At 38.8% G+C, this 23865-nt stretch overlaps 1 protein-coding gene across 1 annotated transcript in view; it reads left to right on the top strand.

Moving 5' to 3' along the window:
* Nucleotides 1–23865, top strand: part of KIF13B (kinesin family member 13B) — a 241569-nt gene that overhangs the window by 141115 nt on the left and 76589 nt on the right. Inside the window, exons 14-21 of the mRNA XM_072634812.1 lie at nt 1407–1537; nt 7223–7309; nt 10302–10495; nt 13202–13415; nt 16255–16417; nt 18439–18585; nt 19854–20003; nt 21171–21299. Of these exons, the coding sequence (XP_072490913.1) occupies nt 1407–1537; nt 7223–7309; nt 10302–10495; nt 13202–13415; nt 16255–16417; nt 18439–18585; nt 19854–20003; nt 21171–21299 (1215 nt within the window). The remainder of the gene's footprint in view (nt 1–1406; nt 1538–7222; nt 7310–10301; nt 10496–13201; nt 13416–16254; nt 16418–18438; nt 18586–19853; nt 20004–21170; nt 21300–23865) is intronic.

The raw sequence follows: 23865 nt of genomic DNA, 5'->3' as shown, positions 1-23865 counted from the left end.
CAGAAGTAATGTTAGTACAGGTAGGTAGAGGCCACCAGGAGTCTTTGCCCCCTGGCTCAGGTCCATAGTGATCCCACCACAGTACTTTATTGGTATGTTATGTGTTGAAAGAGCCGAAGAAATTTCATCTGGATTTGTTGGCTGGTTCTTCCATAAAGGATTTATGGAAGGAAGAATCATAGGATTCTACAGAATCAGAGGACTTGGATGGCTTTCCATGTAGACTGATAGAAAGGAGATTACACATCCTTCCAAGTCTTGAGGTGAGGTTATCTGGAGGAATTGGGGCTTTGAGGAAGGGAAATCATGGGTATGTTTGGAAGTGAGAGATGAGGTCAAGATTTTTGAAGTTGATGATTTGGTAATCATTTTACTACAAGGATGGTTTTTAAAGAAAAAGTTTAATTGATAGCATTTGGTTTTTATACCAGTTATTTCTAATATACCCTCCCCCATCCTTCCCACTCATTTCCCCTTGAGCTTCATAAATAACATGAAAAAGCATTTAGAGCCAGTGTGGCAACCATGTCTTCTAACATATGTAGCATTAATAGGGAATAACAAATGCTACAGGGAGTGAAGGTTATTTATTCCCCTTTTTACTAGATAGTTCATCTTCTGTCTTCTGGAACTAATAGTAGTCACTTCATTTAATGATACAAAGAAGTTTTTTTTAATTTTTGTAGTTGAGTTTTCATGGTTTGGTGGCCATTACATAATATGTAGCTTTGAAGTACAGCTTTTAGTTTAGGAGGTATCTATCCTTCCAGCTAAAGTTTTGTGAAGATGATAATTTTTTAAAGGAAACCCAAACCATAGAATTCATCTTATAGAAAGTCAGAATTTTCTACCACCCCCACCCCACCCCAAATATGTCTCTTTGCTTTTAAGATTTCAGCCAACAAATGGCAGCCTTGATATAGTAGAATTAGATAGAGAGTCAACCTTGGACTAATAGAGAACTGGAAGGGCCCCCAGACCACCTCCCTAGTACAGAGCCCTTATTTTACTGATGTGGAAACAGATTCAGATCAGTTCAGTGACCTGTTGGAGGTCACGGAGGTGATAAGTAACAGAGGCAGTATATGAACCCAGGTCTCTGACTCAGAGCCAGTGAGTGCTCTTTTCATGCTGTTCAAGCCTTGCCTCTCACATATGCTCACGGTGTGACCATGAACTCTTTCCTTAAGCTCTCAGTGCGCCATGGCAGTTGCCCATCTCTACTGGTAAAATGATTTTTGCACATTGGTAGTGCCTTCTGTCAGTGAGATCTTAGGTCTGGTCCAAAAAAAAAAAAAATACAGCCAAAATAATGGATCCATCCAAAATACAGAGTGAAAGGAGATTTGACTATATACATTAAAATTTCTGTTCTGTGCTAATCAACAAATCTCATTCTTCCTCAGGAACATACTTTAATAGGATCAGCTAATTCCCAAGATATCCAGCTCTGTGGAATGGGAATTCTGCCTGAACATTGTATTATAGACATCACACCAGAGGGCCACGTTATTCTAACTCCTCAGAAAAACACCAGGTATCGTGTGCTACAATAATGGCCATTTTTAGTATTACATTTCATATTTATTGAGAGATAGTAGTTGCAAGGTGATGTGACATGCTTTTGCTTTTTATTTTTTAAATCACTGGCTTTATGAAACACAGGTACTTGAAGGATGGAAGTTCAAGATGGTACTGCTATTTTATGTTTATGTTCCTGAATGATAAAATAATAATTATTACTTATACTTTACGGCCCAGTTGTGGTGGCTGAAGGCACTCACTTCTTTTGTTGGACCCTGTTTTTTTCACTTTTTAAGTTGAATCTTTGTAGCATTAGAAGATCTGTAAGTTGTTGTATGTTTTGAAGCAAGTAGGGCATAAATGTTATAGAAAGTATTTATTTTTGTTCTAATTTTAGTGTTTTAGATTGTTTTTTGGTTATACACAGTTGTTATGGGAAGTATCTCCTTAAGTGAACTGCTACAATAGTTCTTCAGTCCTTTTGTTGAAGTTAATTATGGATTTATTCAAAGAGATTTTTAGTTATCTGAACCGAATTCCATCAGTTATCTGAGATGGGTTTACTTTAATTTTTTTTGCTTTTTTATTTTAATTTTTATTGAACCAGTGGAAACAAAGGACTAGGATTAAAATCCCATCTCTGCCACCAACCACCTGCCTCACCTGGGGCAAGTTAACATTAAAGTCTCTTGGTCTCAGCTTCCTGTTTTTTAAAATGAGAGGATTGAACTAGATGGTCTCAAGAATCCTCCTAACTTTAAATCTGTGATCTATAATTGACATGTTTTGTTTTAAATCACTTTCGTTTCCTGTCACACAGAATGTTACACCTTCTAACAAAGAATAGAAAATAAACAGAAAAAAACCCAGTTCAGGAAAACTGAACACACACACATACACGCCCGCGCGCACACACACACAGAGTATACCACCTTTGCAAAAGGAGGAAGGAAGGAGATGCATCCTCATATCTCATTTTCTCTACTGGGCTTGCTTATTATACATATACTTAAATTGTATTTAAATTAACTTGCTAAACCTGTGATTCGTGTTCATCTCATTAAAACATTTATAATGTCTTCTGATTAGCCACAGCTTCTCAGGAGGAGACCACACTTCATTTGATCCTAAACTGTCACACAGAAATGTTATCTCTAACAAAATAATTATGAGGATGAGGAGTTGAAATTTGGTGGTGTGCTGCACCAGATGTAAGACTTTAATTTTTGCCCATCTGAAGTACCTGCTCTTGGCAAGGGATGTGGTTATTAGGTTAGGTTGGGGACCCTCTCCCCTACTCCCTACTCAGTTTTTGTAAAATGCGTTGTATCATGCTTGCCACAAGTTAATATTTTACATGGCTATTTGGTGTATTATAGACTGGAAAATTACTATGTTCACCAGAGTCTGTATATGCTACATCTAGTGTCGAGTCGTTTTTTTAATTTTCATTTTACTTCGACTACCTTCTCCTCAAAGTTTTTGTATTGAAAAATGTCCTAGTTTATTTTCTGCTTGAAAGCAGGAGAAATTCCAGTTAGTGTGTTTCTGCCTTCTGAAGTGTACTGGGTTGGACTAGCTAGGTGTTACGCTCTGTAGAGTTTTTTTTCAAATCTCTAACTTAAAAAAAAAAAAGTTCTAGAATTTCACCATTAGATGGCACTACTTTATTTGAAGGCTAAGACATTATTTAAGTCCCTTTATAAGGCACAGTGATTTAAGAAAGCCATTTTAAAAAACACACCATTAATTAGGGAAATGTATATGACTACAACTTACTTAAGTTCTTTGCGTGAAGTAGGCATTCAGTACATACTTCTTCATTTGAAATATGAGAAAAGGTCTGAAGCAAGACATAAAAGAATAAGAATTGCCTTCTGCCAGTATTGGGTCTCCCCTGGATGAGTTACATGACACTTAGCAAGTTTAAATGACCCATGATCACCAAATATGGAGTCTTCTCACCAAGAGCTCCCTGAACCAATGAAGGTGTATACCTCTCACGACATATTTACTCACTGACTCAGATTCCTAGTCTCAGCTTCTTGCTGCACCTGCAGTCCCCCACACTGGCACTTCTTCCAGGGTGAGAAGCACAGGAAGCAGCTGCCATAACTTGAGACATATATGCTTATTTATCATAGGGTGCATGACAAGTTTCTCTCACCTTATTCCATTCGTCCCCATAATTCAAAGTGATTGTCTGCCGAGGTAAATCCTTTCCTCTGAGAATTTATTTATTCTAACAGTTACCCCTGGCTACCCCAACCATGCTCCTCCTGAGTCCAAATCCTCCTTTGTTCTCTTATTTTATTATGCTCTCTGGAATTCCTGTTCTAATAATAAATTCTACCTTGTCCCAAATAGATCACTTCAGAACCTGGCTGTCTCCAAATGACACTTGGCCACCCTCTTCACTACAAGTTGTTCCTTTTGGATTCCCAAAATCCAAAAAGAGTAAATCTTTTCCTTTCTACCCTCTGCATCTTCCTCATCCTCCCACAGTGACCATTCAGTTCCTTTCCTTTTTTAAGGTTCACTTCATCCATCTAACCAAACCAGATTGTTATTGCAGTAGTTTTCCATGGACCAGCCTCCAAGTCACTCTCCTTGAGGATACTTCATGACATTATAGTAAATTTAGATATCACTTAGAACACAGTGGTGTCTTAGCCTTTCAGTGTCCTCAGTTCCCATTATTCACATCTTCACTAAAGCCTCGCCAGTCATAGAAGTGGTCATACCTTAGCTCTTGTAATCGGAAATTTCTCGGCTTCCATCTACCCTGCTTCCTCACTTCTCCTAATCCTGTCGTTTGTCCTTGCCATAATTTTCAGTCTCGTTAGGTTTTCCTTGACCATTAATCGCGCTTTAGCTTCACTTGGTAAATTACCTTCACTGTCTTGCCCCTGTGGTTACCAGTTTGGCATGACAATGTTTTCTACTCTTGAATCTCATGCCGCTTGTCATTTTGTTAATCTTAACCTCAGGTCACTCCCCAGCATTCCTTTCTCCACTTCTTTCCCCGTATTGCTGAGTGTATCTGGAGGGAGTCATGCAGCAGGGTCTCACCACATCCCTTCTTTGCTCAAGAAGTTTCACTTGCTCTCTGTTTCCTATAAAAAACACGGACTCTCTTGTTTGGCACTTAAGGCCTTAACAATCTGACTCCAACCTATCTTTCTAGATTTATTTGTACCCCTCATTCTCTCTGCCTTCCGTCCAAACCAGCCACTTTATTCATATCACACGGCACTACGTCTCCCTCCTTTTTTCTTCTCCCACTGACTCTTAGACTCTTCAGATTTATTAAAGGTTCAACTCAGATGTCACCTTCTATAGGAGGACTTTGCTGATCTCCCCAATTGTTCCCACTGTACTTTCCCCCTAAAATTACTTTGCATTTGCCTTGTATATAGTTTGTGTTTATTTAGCTGTGTGCATCTGAAATCTCCCAGGATCATGTTACACTTTGTGGTCAGAGACTATTTTATTTTTATCTCCCTTCTCTAGCACTGTACCTTGCATACGTTAGGCACTTAATAAATGTTTGTCCAAGTGACTTGAACCCTCACTAAAAATTTTTATTATCTGTTAACTGGACCCTTACTGTTACATGTGAGTCATTTTATTTTTTACCTGATAATAGATCCTATCATTGTTCTCAGAGTAATTTTTCATAACTTTATTTCCTTAAGCTCCTAACACCTCCGTCCCCACCAGCAGATGATCTGACCTGCTAGTTTATTGAGAGATATGAGGCCATCTGAGATAAACTCCTCTATACTAATCCATACTTTAGAATCTCTCTACATCTTTATCCTCCATGTATAGTCTCAGAGGAAGAGATGTGCCTGGCCCAGGCCCACCCTCTATTTGTGCCTTTGATTTATCCCTTTCCTGAAGTTTGTCCCATTTACTGTTTATTCTTTCCCTCTTTCTCATCTTCCAATCTCCCTTTCTACTGACTCTTTTTCTGTATGGGTTTTTTCTGTCCTTAAAAGCCTTTTCAATTGAGCTATCCTCTATCCTCCCTTTGATCACTAATCTCTGGAAAGAGTTGTCTATCCTTGCTGCTGCTTTTCACTATCTAACCACTCTCAGCTGTTTTTAGTCAAATTCTCAACCTTAGTGCTTTGCTGAAACTTCTATCTCTCTATCACCCATCATTTGACTCCTAAAAGCAGTGACCCTTTCTCAGTCCTCATCTTACTTACCTCTTTTTAGCTTTTGATATTGTGGATGACCCCATTCCATTCTATATTCTCTCCTTCCTTGGCATCTTGCCTAGCTCTCACCTGGTTCTCCTTTTAACCATGTGTCAATTTCTTCTCAGTGTTTTTTGCTGTTTCATCATCCATCACCTGCCCTTAAGTTTTGATATCACTCAAAATTATCTCCTGGGCCATCTTTTAATTTTACATTCTCCTCTATAGACTCAGTTACCGTCTCTTTTCAGATGACTCCCAAATCTGCATGTTAAGCCCTAATCTCTCGTCTGTGCTCCAGTTTCATAACACCAGCTGCCTGCTAGACATCTTCACCTGTGTGTTCCATTGGCATGAGTCATAACCTTGACAATCCAAAAATGGAATTTGGCATCTTTGTTCTTAAATTCAAGTCCCCTGTGTTCACTGCTGGACTCCCCTGTTTCTGTTGAGGGCTCTGCTCCTTGATTCAGCCTTTTCTTTTCCTGTTACCCTCCCTTTGTTGGGGTTGCTATTTCTTTCTTCTGTCTATTCACATGGCTACTACTTCTTGCCTGCACTGTTGTAATGGCCTCCTAATTTGTCCCCCTACTTCCAGTCTTCTTTTTCCTTCCCAAACCATCATCTGTACACACAGGTGCCAGAATCTCTTCTTAAACCTTCAGGTCTTACTGTGTTATTTCCCTGCTTAATAGCCTTCCAGGTCTCCCTTCTCCTGTAGGATAAAATATAAACTCCCCACTTTAACTTACACCTTCCACAACCTGGCTGTATTAGGCTTTTCGAACCCTGTTCCACATTATTCCCTTCTATGTACTCTTTAAGCTCAAGCTATATTTGTATTAGAAGCCAAAAGAGTGAGGGAAAGAGGACAGAAGCCTATAGGGACCATGCTGGTAATGACTGCTTGCCTGCCTAGGTGGCATGGAAGGTAGTGGTCTATCCAGTCCACACTGGGTAGAGGTGAAAGGAAGGACGTCAGCAGAGGCAGCCTGTGGCTGCAAGTGTGCATGGTGATTGGTCAGCAGTTCTGTATGCTCTTTAGTACCTCCATGATTTATCTTGGATACTCCACTTTAGGAACCATTACTCTAGGGCCTCTCTGATTGATCTGATGCTTATATTAAATGTTATCACTGTGCTTAGCACATTGTAAGTGCTTAATAAATGTTTGTTGATTGATTAATTATTTTAATAGTGACTTTTATTGCCCTATTTAATTTTTTTAAACATTCAGCACAATGTATTCGTATATATGGGACTTTTAAATCTGCTAGTAGTGAACTTAATGTTATAAACTTCCAGATTGTTATATAGAGATTGGTAGATTTTATGGTTTCCTATAAATGGTGTGTGTGTGTGTGTGTGTGTGTGTGTGTGTGTGTGAATTTTAAAAAACTACTATAGGCTATTTCTCCAGTAATGTTTTATCATTAAAATATTAATGGAAATTATAATTCATTTGTAAATTTAGTCTCTTCTCCACACAGGACATTTGTAAATGGTTCTTCTGTTGCAAGTCCTATACAGTTACACCATGGAGATCGAATCCTATGGGGAAACAACCACTTTTTCAGGTATGGAAGTTTTGTACATTTTTTGTACATTAGTACATTTTTGTACATTAGGCCTCTGAGAAGGGCCCGTAACTATTGAGCATCTTAATCTGAAGCTAAAAAATATAGATTTAGAATTTGACTCATCTTAGTACAGCCACACTAAGCTTTTATTAAAGGCGTAATATGTGCAGAGCATTATGTCTGATCCATGAGGAGATACCGAATTTAAATTCAATGAATTTAAAAATCACAGATTATATAGCTAGGCAAACATTTTTCTTTGAATATTGTAATAGTTATTTATCTTTTAGCATTATTTTTTTTTTAATTTTGAGTTCCAAATTCTCTTTCCAGTCCCTCCCCCACCTATGAAGAAGGAAAGCAATTATACAATTATACCAATTATACATGTAAAATCATACAGAACATATTTCCAGGCAAATATAAAATGGGTAGTACAGTCAGGAAAGATAGTGAATGTATTCATCTTCCTTCCTTTTTTTCCCCAAATGATTTGTTTGGGTGATTGAAAAGAAGGTAGAGGAGATAAATAAATATATTTTCTGACTACGTAACTGTCATGGTATCTACTAGGCAGGACATTTAAAATGAAATTCTAACTATATTTTATTAAAGAACCATGAATTATCTAAGGTTGTGTCATAGTGAAAAAGGAATCTCTCTGACATGCACAGACAGCTTCTCTGGGCCATAGTTTCATCACCGGTAAGATACAAGGGATTGTTGAAGTTTTTCTTTGAAGTTATTTCCACTTGTAAGATTCTGCGATTCCACAAAATTAGAACTGAACTTTCTCCTCAGAGTCTTCTTTCCTTTATCCTAGCTGGTACTCTTAACCATATTGCCTTTCTTTAGACATCAAATTAAATCATCAAATTTCAAACAGCTGGGGAGCCTCTGCTTGTAGAATGATTCCTTTTCCTAACAGGAAAAAGGAAGAGCCTGGATTTGGAGTGGAAACTGTAGAAAGACATTTTCTCTGTATTTTCTTTTCAAGCTGTTATGACTCTTAACTTTAGCCCTTGTTGTTTCTCTCCCTTGTGACTATATTATATTCACGTAGAGCTTGAGCTATGGACCCCTAACTTGATGACTCCCATATTCCGTGTGAGAGACCTATCCCTGGCATGCTGTTCCATGTCATCTGGCTTTCATCAAGACTCATCTTGCTATGGGTGGGAAAAGCCTTTTCTGGTCTCCCTCATTTTTGGTGCTGTCTCTCTGAAATTAACTTTTACCTACTCTTTGTACTTCTTGTGTGTATATATTAACATGTTAATTCCCCGGTAGAATGTGAGACTCCTGAGGGCAGGGACCATGCTTTCATTTTTCTGTCTCCAACACTTTAGCATCATGCCTATCACATAGTAAGCACTTAATAAATGCTTATTAGCCTATTGACTGAGATGGGATTCTTCATTTGTCCCTCTAAAATTTTATCTGAAGATTTTAATGCTTTGTACAAGCTTTAGAGATCTCTTGGGATCTTGGCTTTTACTCAGCATATTAATATCTGTCTCCGGTCTTAACTTCTCTTTCAAGCTCCAGTCTGCATTTCCAGCTCTCTACTCTATACTCTACCTGTCTTGCTTCATTTTCAAACTCAATATATCAAAAAGCCAAACCTATTATTTTCCTCTCAAATCCAAGTTCTCCTCTTGACTAACATTTCTTTCAGTTATAATACCCTTCTAGCCAATGAGGTTTAAAACTTCAGGATCCTGTTTGCCTCCTCTTTCTCCACTACATTTAATGATTTCCATAGGAATATCTCTTACATTTGTCCCCAGCTGAAGGGCCTTGTCTTGCCTCACGCTTAAACTATTGCAATGGTTCAGGCTCTTTGGGTAAAGATGTTACCCCTTCAAACGGTCTTGTCAAATTAATCTTTCTAAAGTAACAATTTGATAGTATAATTTCCCTGTTCATCAGGCTATATGACTTTCCATTGTCTAATAATAGCATGAGCTGAAATTTATAGAGTACTTTGTTAGGTGATGGTTTTTACATATATTTCATTTTATCCTTATAATAACCTTGTGGCACAAGTGCTGTTATTCCTTCCATGTACAGATGGGAAAATAGTTTTACAGACACAAGAACATAGATTTATGGCTAGAAGGTACCTTAAGAGTCATCTAGTCCAAACCCCTCAATTTACAGATGAAGAACTGAGGTGCAGAGAGGTTAAGAGTCTTGCCTAAGGTCACACAAGTAGCAAGTATGGAGAATAGATTTCAGTTTCTCTTCCCATACTCCAAATCCAACAGTCTCTTCCACAACCACACTCTAGTAACTCGTAAGAGTCACGCTGCTGGAAAGTGTCTAGTGGGATTCTAACCCATTTCTTTCCAACTACAAGCCTGTCTTGGACGACTATCCATTCTAATCAGATGCTAATCTTTTAGGTTGACTTTTAATGAAAAAAGCCCTCCAAAATCTTGACCCAGTCTAATTTTCTAGTCTTACTTTTCATCATTTCTCCCACAATAATCTTGTGTGCCAATCTATTTGGGTTGCTTGCCATTCACCCAAAATACACTCTACTTTTCTACCTCTTTAGCTAAATGTGTTCTCTTTGCCTGTACCTTTCTCTTAGTCTATCTACTTTTATCACTCCTAGCCATCCTTCAATGCCTTCCTTAAATTATACCCATTACATGAAGTATTCCCTGAATATCTTAGCTAGAAATGAATTCATGTGGTGCTTAATTTTGTAACAGTTATGAGGATGTACGTCACATAAGGGACGCATATTTACTTGTGTTGTATGTCTCTTATTTAGCTTATTGGATTGACCCATCCCTAGAGAAAGAACTGTTTTATACGCGTCTGTATTTTTCATGGCAAAAGTGCTTTGTAAATATTAAGTGCTATATAAATGTGAATTGTAGTTGTTACCTGGTCCTTAATAGACACTTTCTTCAATATTTGTTAAATAAATGAATGAGGTTTTATTGAGAAAATCATTCTTTTTCACCTTCTCAAGGCTCAATTTGCCTAAAAAGAAAAAGAAAATAGAGAAAGAAGAAGATGAGGATCAAGAAAATGTTGCGAAGAATAACAGCAGTGTGGAGCAGTTGGACATAGATGGAGACACCTCCAGCGAGGTGTCCAGTGAAATTAACTTCAGTTATGAGTACGCGCAGATGGAAGTGACCATGAAGGCTCTGGGCAACAACGGTGAGCAGTGCTCCATACTTGTGCTCTTTGGAGTCACACTTACCGGAGAGGCCTCCCAAATGGTCCTCAGAATGGGAGTGCTGGTGTTGCTTTTCTCTAAAGTTTTGACTTAGCTTACACCCAGAGCCAGATTTCCCCAAGACTTCTAGTTCAAAGCATTTCTCCACTGCCCCCAGGTTTGGGTCAGTGATATTAGAATAGAACACAAAGCTGTGGAGGACCTTAGCAGTCTTATCTGAAGTAATTTTACAGCTAGAAAACCAGCTCCTGCAATGAAGGACATTCCCAAGGTTACTGAGGGCTTAATACCCTCCTTACCCCTTCAGGTTATTGTAAGGAGTCAATTGAAGGGCCTTTAGAAAGCACTCTTCAACTTTAGCATATTATACAAATTTGGGAAGCACTGTGTAACTGGAGAAGGGCAAATATGTTCCCAATTTTCAGAAAATCTAGACTTTGTTGTTAAAAAGGTAGTGAGGGAACATCTAAAAGGGGTAGGAAACCTGTAGCCTCGAGGCCACATGTGGCCCTCCAATGACTGAATCTAAACTTCACAGAACAGAACTTCATGAAATCTGTTCTGTGAAGTTTGGATTCAGTCAAAAACCTGGAAGGCCACATGTGGCTGTGAAGCCTCAGGTTCCTCACCCCTGAATTATTCTAGAAAAAAGAGCCATCTTTCTATAGAGCTAACGTGACTTCAGCAAAAACAGATTATCCCAGGCCAACATTACGTTCTTTTTTTTTTTTTTACCAGATTTCTAAGCTTGATAGTGTTTGATAAACTGGAGATCTTGTGAAAAGGACTAAGAAATGTGCTTTAGATAACAATATTAGATGGATTTGAAACTGGCTGATTGACTGGAGTAGGAGTAATCCTTTAATTGTTCATCTTATGAGAAGTTCTCCTGTGGAATGCTCCTGGTTTAGTCTTTGACCCTCTGCTGTCCTGTATTTATATTAAAAGTTTGGGGAAAGCCACTATTTTCTGATTTACAGATGAAGCAAAGCTTGGAGGTTTGGATAACCCCGTGGATGGCAGAGTTATAATCAAAATAATTGTGACGCCAGCTTCAATTTAATAAGATGAAGTTTAATATGAATAAATGGTTTATACTTGTTTTTAAGAAATTACCCCACAAGTACAAGATGTCGGAGGACAGATGGTTAGACTGCAGTTTGAAAAAGATGTAGTGGTTTTAAATGGGCTAAATAGCTCAGTGTAAATCAGCAACATGATATAGCAATCAAAAAAGCTCAGGAGTGACTTCTAGGGATAAAGAAGTGAGAATCCTATTTTACTCTTCCCTAGTCAGATCATCTCTGCCATATTGTGTTCACGTCTGGGCACTACATTTTAGGAAGGACTGGAGAGTATTCAGAAGGTAGTCAAGGTGGTGAACAGTGCCTTGTGTCCACAAAGTAAGAAAACATCAGTTAGAGGAACTGAGAATAGTTTGGAGAAGACAGAGAAGATTGGGGGAAGCACAGTAGTTGGTTTTTGGTTTTTCAGGTGTTGAAGTCTATCTTGTGGAAGAGCTGTTAGATTTGTTCTGGTTGGCTTTCCTGGGAAGAACAAGGGGTAGTGAATGGATAGATTTTTTTCAAGAACCAAATTTATTAGGAAAGACTTCTCCATATGAGAACTGTCCCAAAGTGAAATGGGTTGCCTCTGATGTAGTGAGTTCAGCCTCCTCAGGGGTCTTCCAGCAGGTATTGGGTGACCACTTGTTAAGTATGTTGTAGTGAGGAATCTTTTTCACATAAGGTTTAAACTTGGATAGCCACAGCAGTGCCTTCCCACACTGGAATGTCAGGTGTTATCAGTTACTTATTATTAGGTTGCAGAACTAGGGTTCACATCTAGATTTTCTGATTTCAACTATGTCTAAATTGTTTAATGATCATTATCATCTTTAATGTCATCATATAACGTTTCTACCTATATCTCAGAAAATAGTTCCTTCTCTAATATAGTGAGACTGACAGAAACCTAATACTATTTTTTGCTAAGGAGTAGGAGGAAAGTTATAGGTGAAGATGGAAACTGAAAGTATGGATATTAACTTTATTCCACTTGTCTTCGAGGTACCTGTGGTGCTATGTGAAATCCATATGTAGTGGTAAAAAATTGTAGGTAAAATTTATGCCATTCCAATGTAGATTTTATAACGTTTTAGCCAAATTTTTTTTTTACTCTAAATATCCTCCTAATCGTTTTTTTAGGAATTATGGTTATTGAATTTTGTAATATTTTTATTGTTTGGACTTATTTTAAAATTTTGAAAATGGAGAAGTATTTTGAAATAAGATACAGTCAGCATAGAATTTAAACATTATATCTACAGTACTTTTGCCCCAATTTTATGGCTATTTTAGACATTGGTGGTTGTCATTTCTTAAACCTCAATTATTTTTTAATACTACCAACGTTCACATCCTGAATAGAACATTTTTACATTTTCTTCATGAAACATGAAACCAAATTCCTTTGTGAAATTGCTCACGTGACATCACTTGTAGTAGTCTTGTGACACACTGTATGCTGTCTAAAGATGTACCTGATATTTTAGTCAGAGGTTTGGTTAGTCAGTGTAACAGGATTCTAGAACAATAGTTGAAATATGTGTCTTAGGTCACTGGATTTTTAAGCCAAATCTTTATGCTATTTCAGCTACTTACCTGTGGTTTCTTGATCTTGATCAGATCCAATGCAGTCCATCTTGTACAGTTTGGAGCAGCAGCATGAAGAAGAAAAGCGGTCAGCGTTGGAGCGTCAGAGACTCATGTATGAACATGAACTGGAACAGTTAAGAAGACGGCTTTCTCCTGAGAAGCAGTCCTATCGGAGTAGTATGGACAAATTCCCCTTCCATTCTCCTAGTGCACAGCAGCGCTTAAGACAGTGGGCAGAAGAGAGGTAGGTGAAAGTTGTTGTTTGGTTATTTTCAAGCATGTCTGACTTGGGGTGACCCCATTTGGGGTTTTCTTGGCAGAGATACTGGAGTGGTTTGCTGTTTTCTTCTCCAGTTTATTTTACAGATCAGGAAACTGAGGCAGACAGGATTAAGTGACTTGCCCAGGGTCATACAGCTAGTAAGTAGTCATATACTAGCTAGTAGGCCAGGATCTTCCTGACTCCAGGCCCCCAGCTCTATCCTTTGCTCCCTACATTCCCTAGGTGAAAGATACAGAATTAATTTTGTACTAGTCAAAGAAGTGCTGGTAGTAGGCATATAAATGGAATAGACTAGAGTTATCATGTGAGTAAACAAATTTGTACAAAAGAGTAGTATTTGTTAAACCTGCAGAAAACAAGAACTGGATAAAGGATTAATTATTTAACAAATATATTTGGGTAAACTACTTAGCAATGTCTTGAGAAACGGATTTCAGCTGAATGGTAGAATTAATCAAAAAAAGAACTATAAAAATATGTAGGATATGAAAATAATGTATTTTTTTTCTGTCAGAGAAGGGAGATTTACTTTTCAAAAAGTACACAAATATAGGGATAAGACAAATATGCTTAGTTACATAAGATTGACAATATAAGAAATATGGTAAAAATAAAAATAAAAGAATGAGGAAATGTATTAGAAATTGGACAGATAAAAATTGATCCAAAGTGTACAAGGAAATAAAGAACTGTTAAATATATATAAAGACAATACCCATTCCCAGTCAATAAAAATGAAAACTTATGAACATGTTACAAAGTGGAAGCAGAAAAAATTTTTATATTCCCTTATAAAGATGTTTGACCTCCCCAGTAAATACAGATGCATGATAACTTTGAGTTATACTAATCAGATTGGCAAATATAATTAAAAGCCAGAAACTCAGTCCTGGTAGGATTGTAGAGAAACAGGCAGAACTATTTGATGCTGATGAAATTGCAGCCTAGCACAATCTTTTGGGAAAGTAATCTGGCCAGAAAAGTTAAAAAAATAATCATTCCCTTTGACCCGAAAATTACATTGTGGGAATACTGTCGCTGCTGTTCCTGGTCTGTGATTTCATCAGTGTAGGGGACCTCTTGGTGTAGAGTGATGGGAAACTTTGCCCAGCAATTTGGACGGCAGGTCATTTGTAACTTGAAATTTTTATTGGGGCCCTGAGATGTCAGTTAATTTGCCCGTGGTTTTATAACTAGTGTGTGAGCTCACTACTACACATATTATCCCCTCTTGGGAATATACCCCGAAAATATTATTAAAAAGAAAAAAAACAGCTGTTTCTTCAAATATATTTGTTGTTGTTGAGTTGTTTTGGTCATGTCTGACTCTTTGTGACTCCATTTGGGGTTTTCTTGGCAAAGATACTGGAGTGGTTTGCCATTTCCTTCTCCATAGGGTTAAGTGACTTGCCCAGGGTTATATGGCTAGTAAGTGTCTGAGGCCAGATTGGAACTCAGGTCTTCTTTACTCTCAGACCTGTGCACCATCCACTATGCCACCAAACTGCCCCAAATATGTTTATAACAGTATTATTCATGATGGTACAACAGAAAAAAGGTCAATCTATAGTGAGGACTAGTGTCCTTGGTGGGGTAAAGTGGGGAGCAGCAAGGATTGATCCATATGTGATCAGTTAGGATGGTGGAATATATCCAGTCCTTCCTGTCTGTGGTAGCCAAACTTGGGGGTTGTCTCCAACACAGCTATACTACTTGTCACCTTTTTAGCCCAGTACTCCATCTCTGTACAGACTCCCAACTTTTCCCTCTGAGTGCCAGGTTTTAGCCCCTCAAGGTGATTGTAATCTAACCCTGGCTGTGGAACTCATTTCAACCAACTAATGCTATGGAGGTGCCTTCAGGGAAATTTCTACCCCCACCATCCCTGATATGTTCTAAACTTTAAACTTTAGGCATGATCTCTTTACTCTCCTAGAAGCTGTATAAAAATGGAGTGTTATAGCTAAGCACCATTTCACATTCTCAGTTTATCATTTAAAAAATATTCAGTATTATTTATTTTCATTTCCACATTCTCTCCTCCCTTGGTTCAGCCGCTCCCATTGAGAAGGCAAGAAACACAAAGCCCATTACAACAACTATGTGTAGTTGTGCAAAATAGTTATTCCACAGTAGTCAAATCCAGAAAAAGAAACAAGGAAAAGAAAGTATGTTTTTCTTTTTACTCCAGTTGATCAGCTTCTCTTTTTGGAAAGGATAAATGTTACTTTTTTCATACTTATTTGTTGCATGTAGATCATGTTAGCTATGTAAATTGTTATAGCATCTTCTTTATTTCCCCATTTAGTGATCCTTCAAGTTTGACATTAACTTACCACTGTGTAACATATATAGAAGTTTAGCTGTAATTACTCTTTTCTGTTCAAAAGTTTTAGGTACTGAAGCTTAGGTCAGTGTTGTTAAAGGCAAATGAGCAACAATAAATACCATCACAGCCAACATGAAAAAGTCAGCGATTTTGGTTGATCAGTACACTTGTACCCAGAGTGTTGATTAGGCTTAGGATGTAGACTTGATCTACCATCAGTTCAGGAAAGATACCTTGTTCTGTAGCCATGGGTTATACCTCTGACCCAGGGATGGCTGTTACACAAGTGCCATCACAAATACACGAGTATCATGCCATCAGTCACGAAAGGGAGAGTACAACATCACTAGTGTATTCTTCGGCCACACACGCCAGTCTGTTTTCAAGTGTGGTAACAATTTTGAATTTCATATTGTCACTGTTATGTAATATTCTGTTTTTCCATCTTTTGTGCTCTCCCTGTTGAAAAAGAGAAGCAACATTGAACAATAGCCTGATGAAACTGAGAGAACAGATTGTTAAAGCCAATCTGTTAGTGAGAGAAGCTAGTTTCATTGCAGAAGAATTGGAGAAAAGAACAGAATATAAAGTCACCTTACAGATTCCAGCCTCCAGCCTCGATGCGAACAGGAAGGTGAGGTCTTGGATCATGGGATCAAGTATGCCATTGCGCGCAAGTGCTTTACGCTGTGTTCTTTCATGGGTGTCACTCCTAAGGTTTGCCCAGACCTCTGTTCTAGCCAGCCTAACTTCCTGACGCAGCCCTCACACGCAGCTTGCCTCTCCTGGTCTCTGCCTCTGGAGGTGCTCCTTCTTCTGCTTGCAATGCTCTCTTTTCTCCCTTCCTCCAACCTACTATAGAGTCCAAGACGTCTCCCATGATTAACTTCATCTCAGTCTGTTTACGTAGCATCTCTTTGGCCCTTGCACATTGGGCTGATGTTATGTCGTCTTTTATTTGTTGATATTGCAATCTATAAAACTGTGTACACGTGTATTCTAGATTGCAGGGAACTTGAGGTGAGGGGCAGTGTGTCACCATTTGTCCCACAGCACTTGTTCTGGTCATACAGCATTCAAATAACTCCAATTATTATTGTTTGCCTAAGTTGAGTACAAGTTTCCACCAATGTAAGGCTGTGTCTTCTGTTTCATTTTTGTTTTTTTGTGTGTGCGTGTGTATGTGGGGGTGTTCTGATTAACTCTTCGTCAAAGCCTCTGTATTCCTGGCTATTTTAATTGTTTCTTTTCCATATGTGAAAGTCTTTTAAGAAATATATTGTTTCTTTCAACTAGTTATGTGTGTAGAGGGGAAGAATTCAACTACTAGAAACTTGGTGCTTTTGGTTACCATTTACTAAAAGCATACTTAGTGTCATTGAGATCTGTGGTCATGAAAAACCATAGTTGAAATACATTTAGGACTAGTGATGTGGGAAGAACTCTGATGCAAGGATTCCAGCCATAGTCACCTTACCTGTTGTGTACGGGTAGGAAAATTGGAACCTAAAACCCTCAGTCCTCCATAAACTCACCCTATCTATCCCCAGCTGAGTTTATTTTGGCAATCTAACCTTCTCTTAAGAGCTGACCTTGTGCTAGTGCCTGACTCTGGGCTTCACCTTTTGTAGTATGGCTGTCACTATTCCTGACCCAGCTTCCCTGTCCCGTTGAATGTTGCCCTGGCTGCCTCGCCTGCACATCTGTTTCAGCTCAGCAGTAGTCTTCATCTCTGTCTCTCCCCATTCTGCTTTTACGTCCCAGCTGTCTTCCTTCTTAGCCCTCTGTATTTGGACTCAGCTCCCTAATATTCATACTTTCCCTAGAACAGGATTTGGCTTCTTTCCTTCCATCCCCTCTGCTGCCTTATCAGAGGAAAGAGGCAAATGGCAAGCTGACATCAGCTTCTGCCATCTTTTGTTCCTGGTGATCCACATATGGGAACCATCTCCTGGCCAAAAAACCGTCCAGACTAGTGGCAGGACATTCTCTTTAACCTTCGTTTGGCTAAATGGCACATGTCACTTGGTTCAGTAGAAATTACTTAGAGCACAGAATGGACTCTGATTGTTGCTTCTGAGAAGCCCCAAATAATTTTTGCTTTTATATCAAGGAGATAATTTTCTCAAAAATACCCTAGCCTGGCAGTTAGCTTTCAAATACAGTAATGACTGTACACAAGATAGCAGTGTAAGAATGTATTCATTTCACAGTACTCTGAAATTCCCAAGAGGTAGCTCAGAGTAGTCAAAAAACTCCACCTAGTCCAGAGTTAGAGCTGAAAATACTCTCTTCCTTGCCTTGTAGTGTTACTTACTTCCACACACTTGGTCATGGTCTGTGGAAAATTTTTTCTGTATATTTCAAGCTACCTCCAAATAACTTTTCCTAACTCTCTTTAATGGATTTTATTGATCTAGTTATAGAGCCAGAGAAATTTAATCCGTTGAAAGTGTTAGATGTTTTGTGACATTTTTAAGTTGGTGAGTTGATATTAAAAAGTTTTTTTGTTTGTTTGTTTTTGCAAAACCTGAAGTACTATAAAAGTGTGGCTATGTTAGTAACTTGTTATACTTTGTTTGACAAGTGTACAGTCAGAATTACATTGTGAATCACTTCAACACCTCTTCTAGTAACTACCCATGTTTTTTGCAGCGGGGCTCACTTCTCAGTGAACCTGCAATCCAGGTGAGGAGAAAAGGCAAAGGCAAACAGATATGGTCCTTGGAGAAACTGGACAACAGGTTGTTGGACATGAGGGACCTTTATCAAGAGTGGAAGGAATGTGATGAAGACAGCCCAGTAAGTAGTAATTGGTGTATAATAGCTAAATTGGTGTTGCATGTAAGGGACACACATGAATTAGGAAACGGATTTTGTAGTAAAAATCTTTAAACCCACTCCGATTCATAGCATCAGAATTTCTTGCAGATTTCTGCAGTGTTTAGGTAACCAAAAATTCTTTTTTAAAAAAATCCATTTTCTACCATTCCTTAATTCTCCTAGTTCAGAGCATGTTTAATTTCCAAAAAGCATTTTACCTCTCATTTGATTGTTCAGTTAAACCTCTCAGATTGAGATCTCCTTATCACAAAAAAAAATTCCCAGTGAAGTGAAGATGTGTTTATTTTTCATTTCACATCTGTGTCTTTATCTGTTCTGAGGTAATTTTCTAAGGAATCCAGGCATTTTGCTCTGCATTGTTACGCTTCTAAAGGAAAAGTATTGGGATACAGCCCAGGGTTCATTTGCAATTTAGCCTACCATCTCAAAACAAATATTAAGTGATAAATTATTAAACTGATAGAACTTCCATGCATTTTACGAGATTTCAGTTTTTATTGTGAATGTGAGTAGAGATATGTGGTTGTACTTAGTTGAGGTCTCTAGCTCACAGGATTGTAATAGCTTCCGTTTAGATAGTACCTTATACTTTACAGAATGCTCTCTTAATGACACCGTGAGGTTGTAAATACTATTATCTCCATCTTAAGCAGGTTCAAGGGGGTTTAAATACCTTCTTTATGATAGCCACATACTATCAAGTGTCAGAGATAGGAATCCATCCTCATCTTCTGATTCCAGATCTACGTGATGCCACACTACCTGTTGGGACCATTAGAAGCAAATATATTTCCTGATGTATTTCTCTCATTGTAACCACCATGGGTATTATTTTCACTAGTTTTAAGAAGGGAATACCTTATTTTTTCTCTTTCATGTAATTTTCCTTTTACCTCTTGGATGATGAGTTTCTGTTGTGGTGAGTAGCGAATAAGTGTTCCTCTAAAGGCAAAAGCTATTCAAGAGGTATAATGACCCTATTTGCCTCAAGTAAATGAAAGAGTTTGCAGTGATTTCTAAACCAGGTATAGTAATATACCTCCTTGAGGGACCTCTGAGGTTCCTTCCAACTCCAATATTCTGAGGTTACATTAAAAACGAAGGGTTCAGTCCCTTTTGTATATTCATTTATTGGCTTATGTTTGAATAGGTCAAGAGAAAAGCACTAATCTGAATTCGTCTTCTGAATAACTTTCTGAAGCTCTGTGTTCTGAATTTAATTAAAGGTAACAAGGTCTTACTTCAAGCGAGCTGATCCATTCTATGATGAACAAGAGAACCACAGTCTTATTGGTGTGGCCAATGTTTTCCTCAGCTCTCTTTTCTATGATGTTAAGTTGCAATATGCTGTGCCAATCATCAACCAAAAAGGAGAGGTTGGTTGTATTTTTTGTTGTTTTAGTAATGGACTGTACGCTTATTTGTTTTTTTAAGTGAAATTTTTAGTAATACCATTTGTTTTTTCATTGCCTAAATTATCTTCTCTGTTCCTTCTCTTCTCATCTCCAAGAGAGCCCGTCCTCTTCCTCTGTGTGTGTCTGTGTGCCTGGGTGTGTATTTTACACATATTTGTAATCTTTTTTTGAGAAAAAGAGGAAGAAGACAAACAATCAGCAAAACTGATCAATACATCAAAAAAAATCTGAGAATATTTATAAGGGCCCATATCTGTGGCCCTCCCACCGTTACAAAGAATTGGGTTGGAAAGGGTTTCTTCTTGTGTCTTCTTTGAAGCCAAAGTTGTTTTTGTCATTTGGCAACATTCACTTTCAGTTGGCTTGTGGTGATTGTTTTAATTTACGTTGTTGTCATTGTGTATGTTGTTTTCTTTGCTCAGTTTAAAGTGAGCAAATAAAAAACAGCTCAGATAACTGGAGGAGCATCAGTACTTATGGCTCCACCAACATTGCTGATGTGATCAGTCTTAAGTTCTTGTGTCTGGCAAGGAAAATGGAAGAATTAATAGGTAGTTTCATTAGGAAAAATAATGCTGATAGCTCTTGCTAATGTACTGCTCCAGTGCCTCATCATTGGGAGAGGTGACCCTGTGTTCTCAACTTTTCTACTAGTAGAGTGTGTTTTGTATAAGGTCCTTTCAAGGTGGAAGTATTTGGAGTGCAGGCCTGGCAATATACTCGGTGTATGCCAGGCATCAGTGAGCTGAATTAGCCTCATCACCAGATTGGCTACAAGGTGATAAATTTTTACCACAACAACTCATAAAAACCATCTACTCAGCTGTAAACAGGTGCATTGTGATCCATGCTGGTGGAGAGAGTCCCTACGCTTTATATATGACTGAGCCTTGGAGGGTTGATGATGGGCAACTATACTGGTACTTGGCAAACATTGCAAACCTTGGATAATCATGACTACTTTGTAAAGAAAATTGGAGACTTGTTTATTGGCATAATGGAGGTCAGGAGCCATAGCTGCAACCTCATTCTTTTTACTGCCCCAACCAGTGGAATTTAAACCTGATACTCACCTATAAAAGGAAAAAAGGGAAAATATTGCTTTCCTTTTCCTTCTCACCTCATCAGGTGGCAGGTCGGCTTCATGTGGAAGTGGTGCAGATCAGTGGTGCTATCGGAGAACGAATCGCAGGTGGGGATGACAATGTGGATTTTTCATTTGATAAGGATGCCCAGGACCACAAACTAGTGTGCATGGTAAGTCCAAGTTTCATTTTAGAGGAATTTTCTTACCCTAAACATGGGGTAGGTATGATGGGAACTTTTAACCACTGTGGTTCATTGTGGGGATGTTCAGATAGGTGAAGATGAAAATGTTATTTTTTTTCTTACAGTATCATAATTGATGGTAAATTATTTGGTATAGATACCTGTCTCCAAAAAACCATATAGTCATTTTAGGGACATTCTTGTATCACATATTATATTAATCTAGTGTATAAATTGGCCCAAGTTTTTTTTATATAAAATTGGAATAAAATTTAGGTTTTGATATATCTGCTCAGCCCTGCCCCTTGTGTGCACTTGGCCCAGTCTGTGTGCTCTTTATTCTCGGTGTATGCAGCGCTACTTCCTTTTTGCCTCTTGGTGTTTATACTGTTCCCTCATAGATGAGAATGAAAGCAGAATAAATGGCTTCCTATGTTGTTGGATCTAAGGCACACCAGGGAAGATCTCCATGCCCCCATCATATTTCACAGGGACCCTAAATCCCAGCACAAAGGCTTCATTCCTTTGGGACTTGAAAGCTTTTTTTTGTACCATCAGTTAAAATATATATGCCCTTGAAAGGGCATGAGACCCTAAATTGTCATATAAAGCCAACTTTGACAAATAGTTGGGAGCTTGGATAATAGATTATAGGTAGTGATTTACATAGGCACATATCCAGGACTATAGAATTCGGAATCAAAAGGAGTTTAGGTATCATTTAGTCCAGCTTTCTCATCTTACAGATGTACAGACTGAGGACAAGCAGGCTAAGTGACTTTTGCTCAAGGTCACTTAGGAACAGGTGTAGGATTTGAACCGAGCTCTTCTAATTCTAATCTCCATATACCAGACTACTTTGCCCTTATTATTCAGTAATGGTTTGTTGAACTTCATTACATGGCCTTCTGGTCTCCATCAAGTTGGGGGAAGCTAAAGTTGCTGCTAGGTAAGGTCCGGTGCCTTGTGGGGCAATTTATTATTTAGTCATTTCAGTCATATTCACCTTTCTGTGACCCTATTTGGGGTTTTCTTGGCAAAGATACTGGAATGGTTTGCCATTTCCTTCTCCAGATGAGTAACTAAGGCAAGCAGGGTTACGTGTCACATTAGTAAGTGTTTGAAGCTGAATTCGAACTCAGGAAGATATGTCTTTCTGACTCTAGGACCAGTGTTGTATGCACTATGGTGCCACCTAGCTGCTCTCCGGGGCAACCTGAGATTGTGGGTGGGGGGAGGGGGAATTGCTGTAGGTTGGGAAAATGAAAGGGCTGCTGACAGGAGGCTGCATGAGTTCAAGAAAAATGGAAGGGCCAGAGCTTAGAGTCTAGGCAGAGGTGCAGTTCTTGTCAGGCAGAACAGAAAGGGGAGGGAGGGACCTGCTCCAAGAGCAGCTTAATTATCTCTTGAGTGTGACCCAGGACCCTCCTTGTAGGGTCCTGAAGAGCAAGGAGCCTTCCTGGGAACAGGGCATCCTGGGAACCCAAGGTAGATTGGGAGGCTCCTTCATTCTACTTCATGACCAATACTCACATCCTCTTGGGGTGGCTGAAAAGAGAAGCAGGAAAAATGGGGTACACTTTGTGATAGATCCCTGCATCCCCTTCATCAGAAATCTTTCCTGTTCCCTGAAATGTTGTCTTCAAACCTACCTGATGCTAGAAACCTAGAGGTTAGGCAGGAGGACTCAAAATGAAAATCGACAATGAAACAGAAGCATCCAATAAAATAAAGGACTGGCACTCCAAGGGAGTTTTTAAATTCATAGAGGAATACCTCTAGCCCTTCCCTCCCAACCCACTCCCTCCAAAAAAAAAAACCTTTTTAGGTACATTCATAACTAATTGTTCCTAAGGAGTTTGGCTAGTGTAATGAGGTGGCTAAATAGAGAGGAAAGATGGTGCCCAGGAGAGAATGCTGAACTTGGATTCAGAGGATCTCAGTTTAAAATCCTGGTTCTGCTAGTTATTATGTGTATGTTGAAGGGCAGCCTCTACAGAAGTAGCTTTTTGGCGTCCTGTGGGCCATTGTGTTATTTGCCCTTCATGTGGTTCATGGGACTTTTCTAAGTGCAAATATATGGCTCTCCTTCTGTTTATGTATGTCGTAGGCAGTCAATAAGTAATTGTGGAACGAATGGAGAGGAGTTAGTCGATTTAAGGGAACATTTTCCCCCTTCTGTCAGGAGGCTTACACTTGCACCCTGGGGATAAATGCTGAGATATCCCCAGTATGGGTCAGGACTAGGTCTGGGGAAAGACAAAGGAAAGTGGCACAAGTAACAGTGTTTTTTTTAGAGATGGAGAAATAGGTACAAACAAGCCAGTGCAAACAGATTCAGACATTCTGAAGGAAAGAGTATTGGAATGCTTCGACTGGCTGAGGGGTTTCAGCAGTTTGAGTCATGGAAGTGGTACCTCTCGCCATGCTGTCCTCCTTCAGTCCTTGACGTGCCCTCTTTTGACTGCTTCAGTGGGCTCTACTACATGCAGAACACTGGACCAGGGAGGTCACAGTCACAAATGAAATAGCCTTTTCTGTCATTGATCTTTAG

This window comes from Notamacropus eugenii, chromosome 1 (assembly GCF_028372415.1).
Source record: "Notamacropus eugenii isolate mMacEug1 chromosome 1, mMacEug1.pri_v2, whole genome shotgun sequence".
NCBI lineage: Eukaryota > Metazoa > Chordata > Mammalia > Diprotodontia > Macropodidae > Notamacropus > Notamacropus eugenii.
The sequence above is the reverse complement of the archived record's forward strand: the minus strand, read 5'-3'. Positions and strand labels throughout refer to the sequence as shown.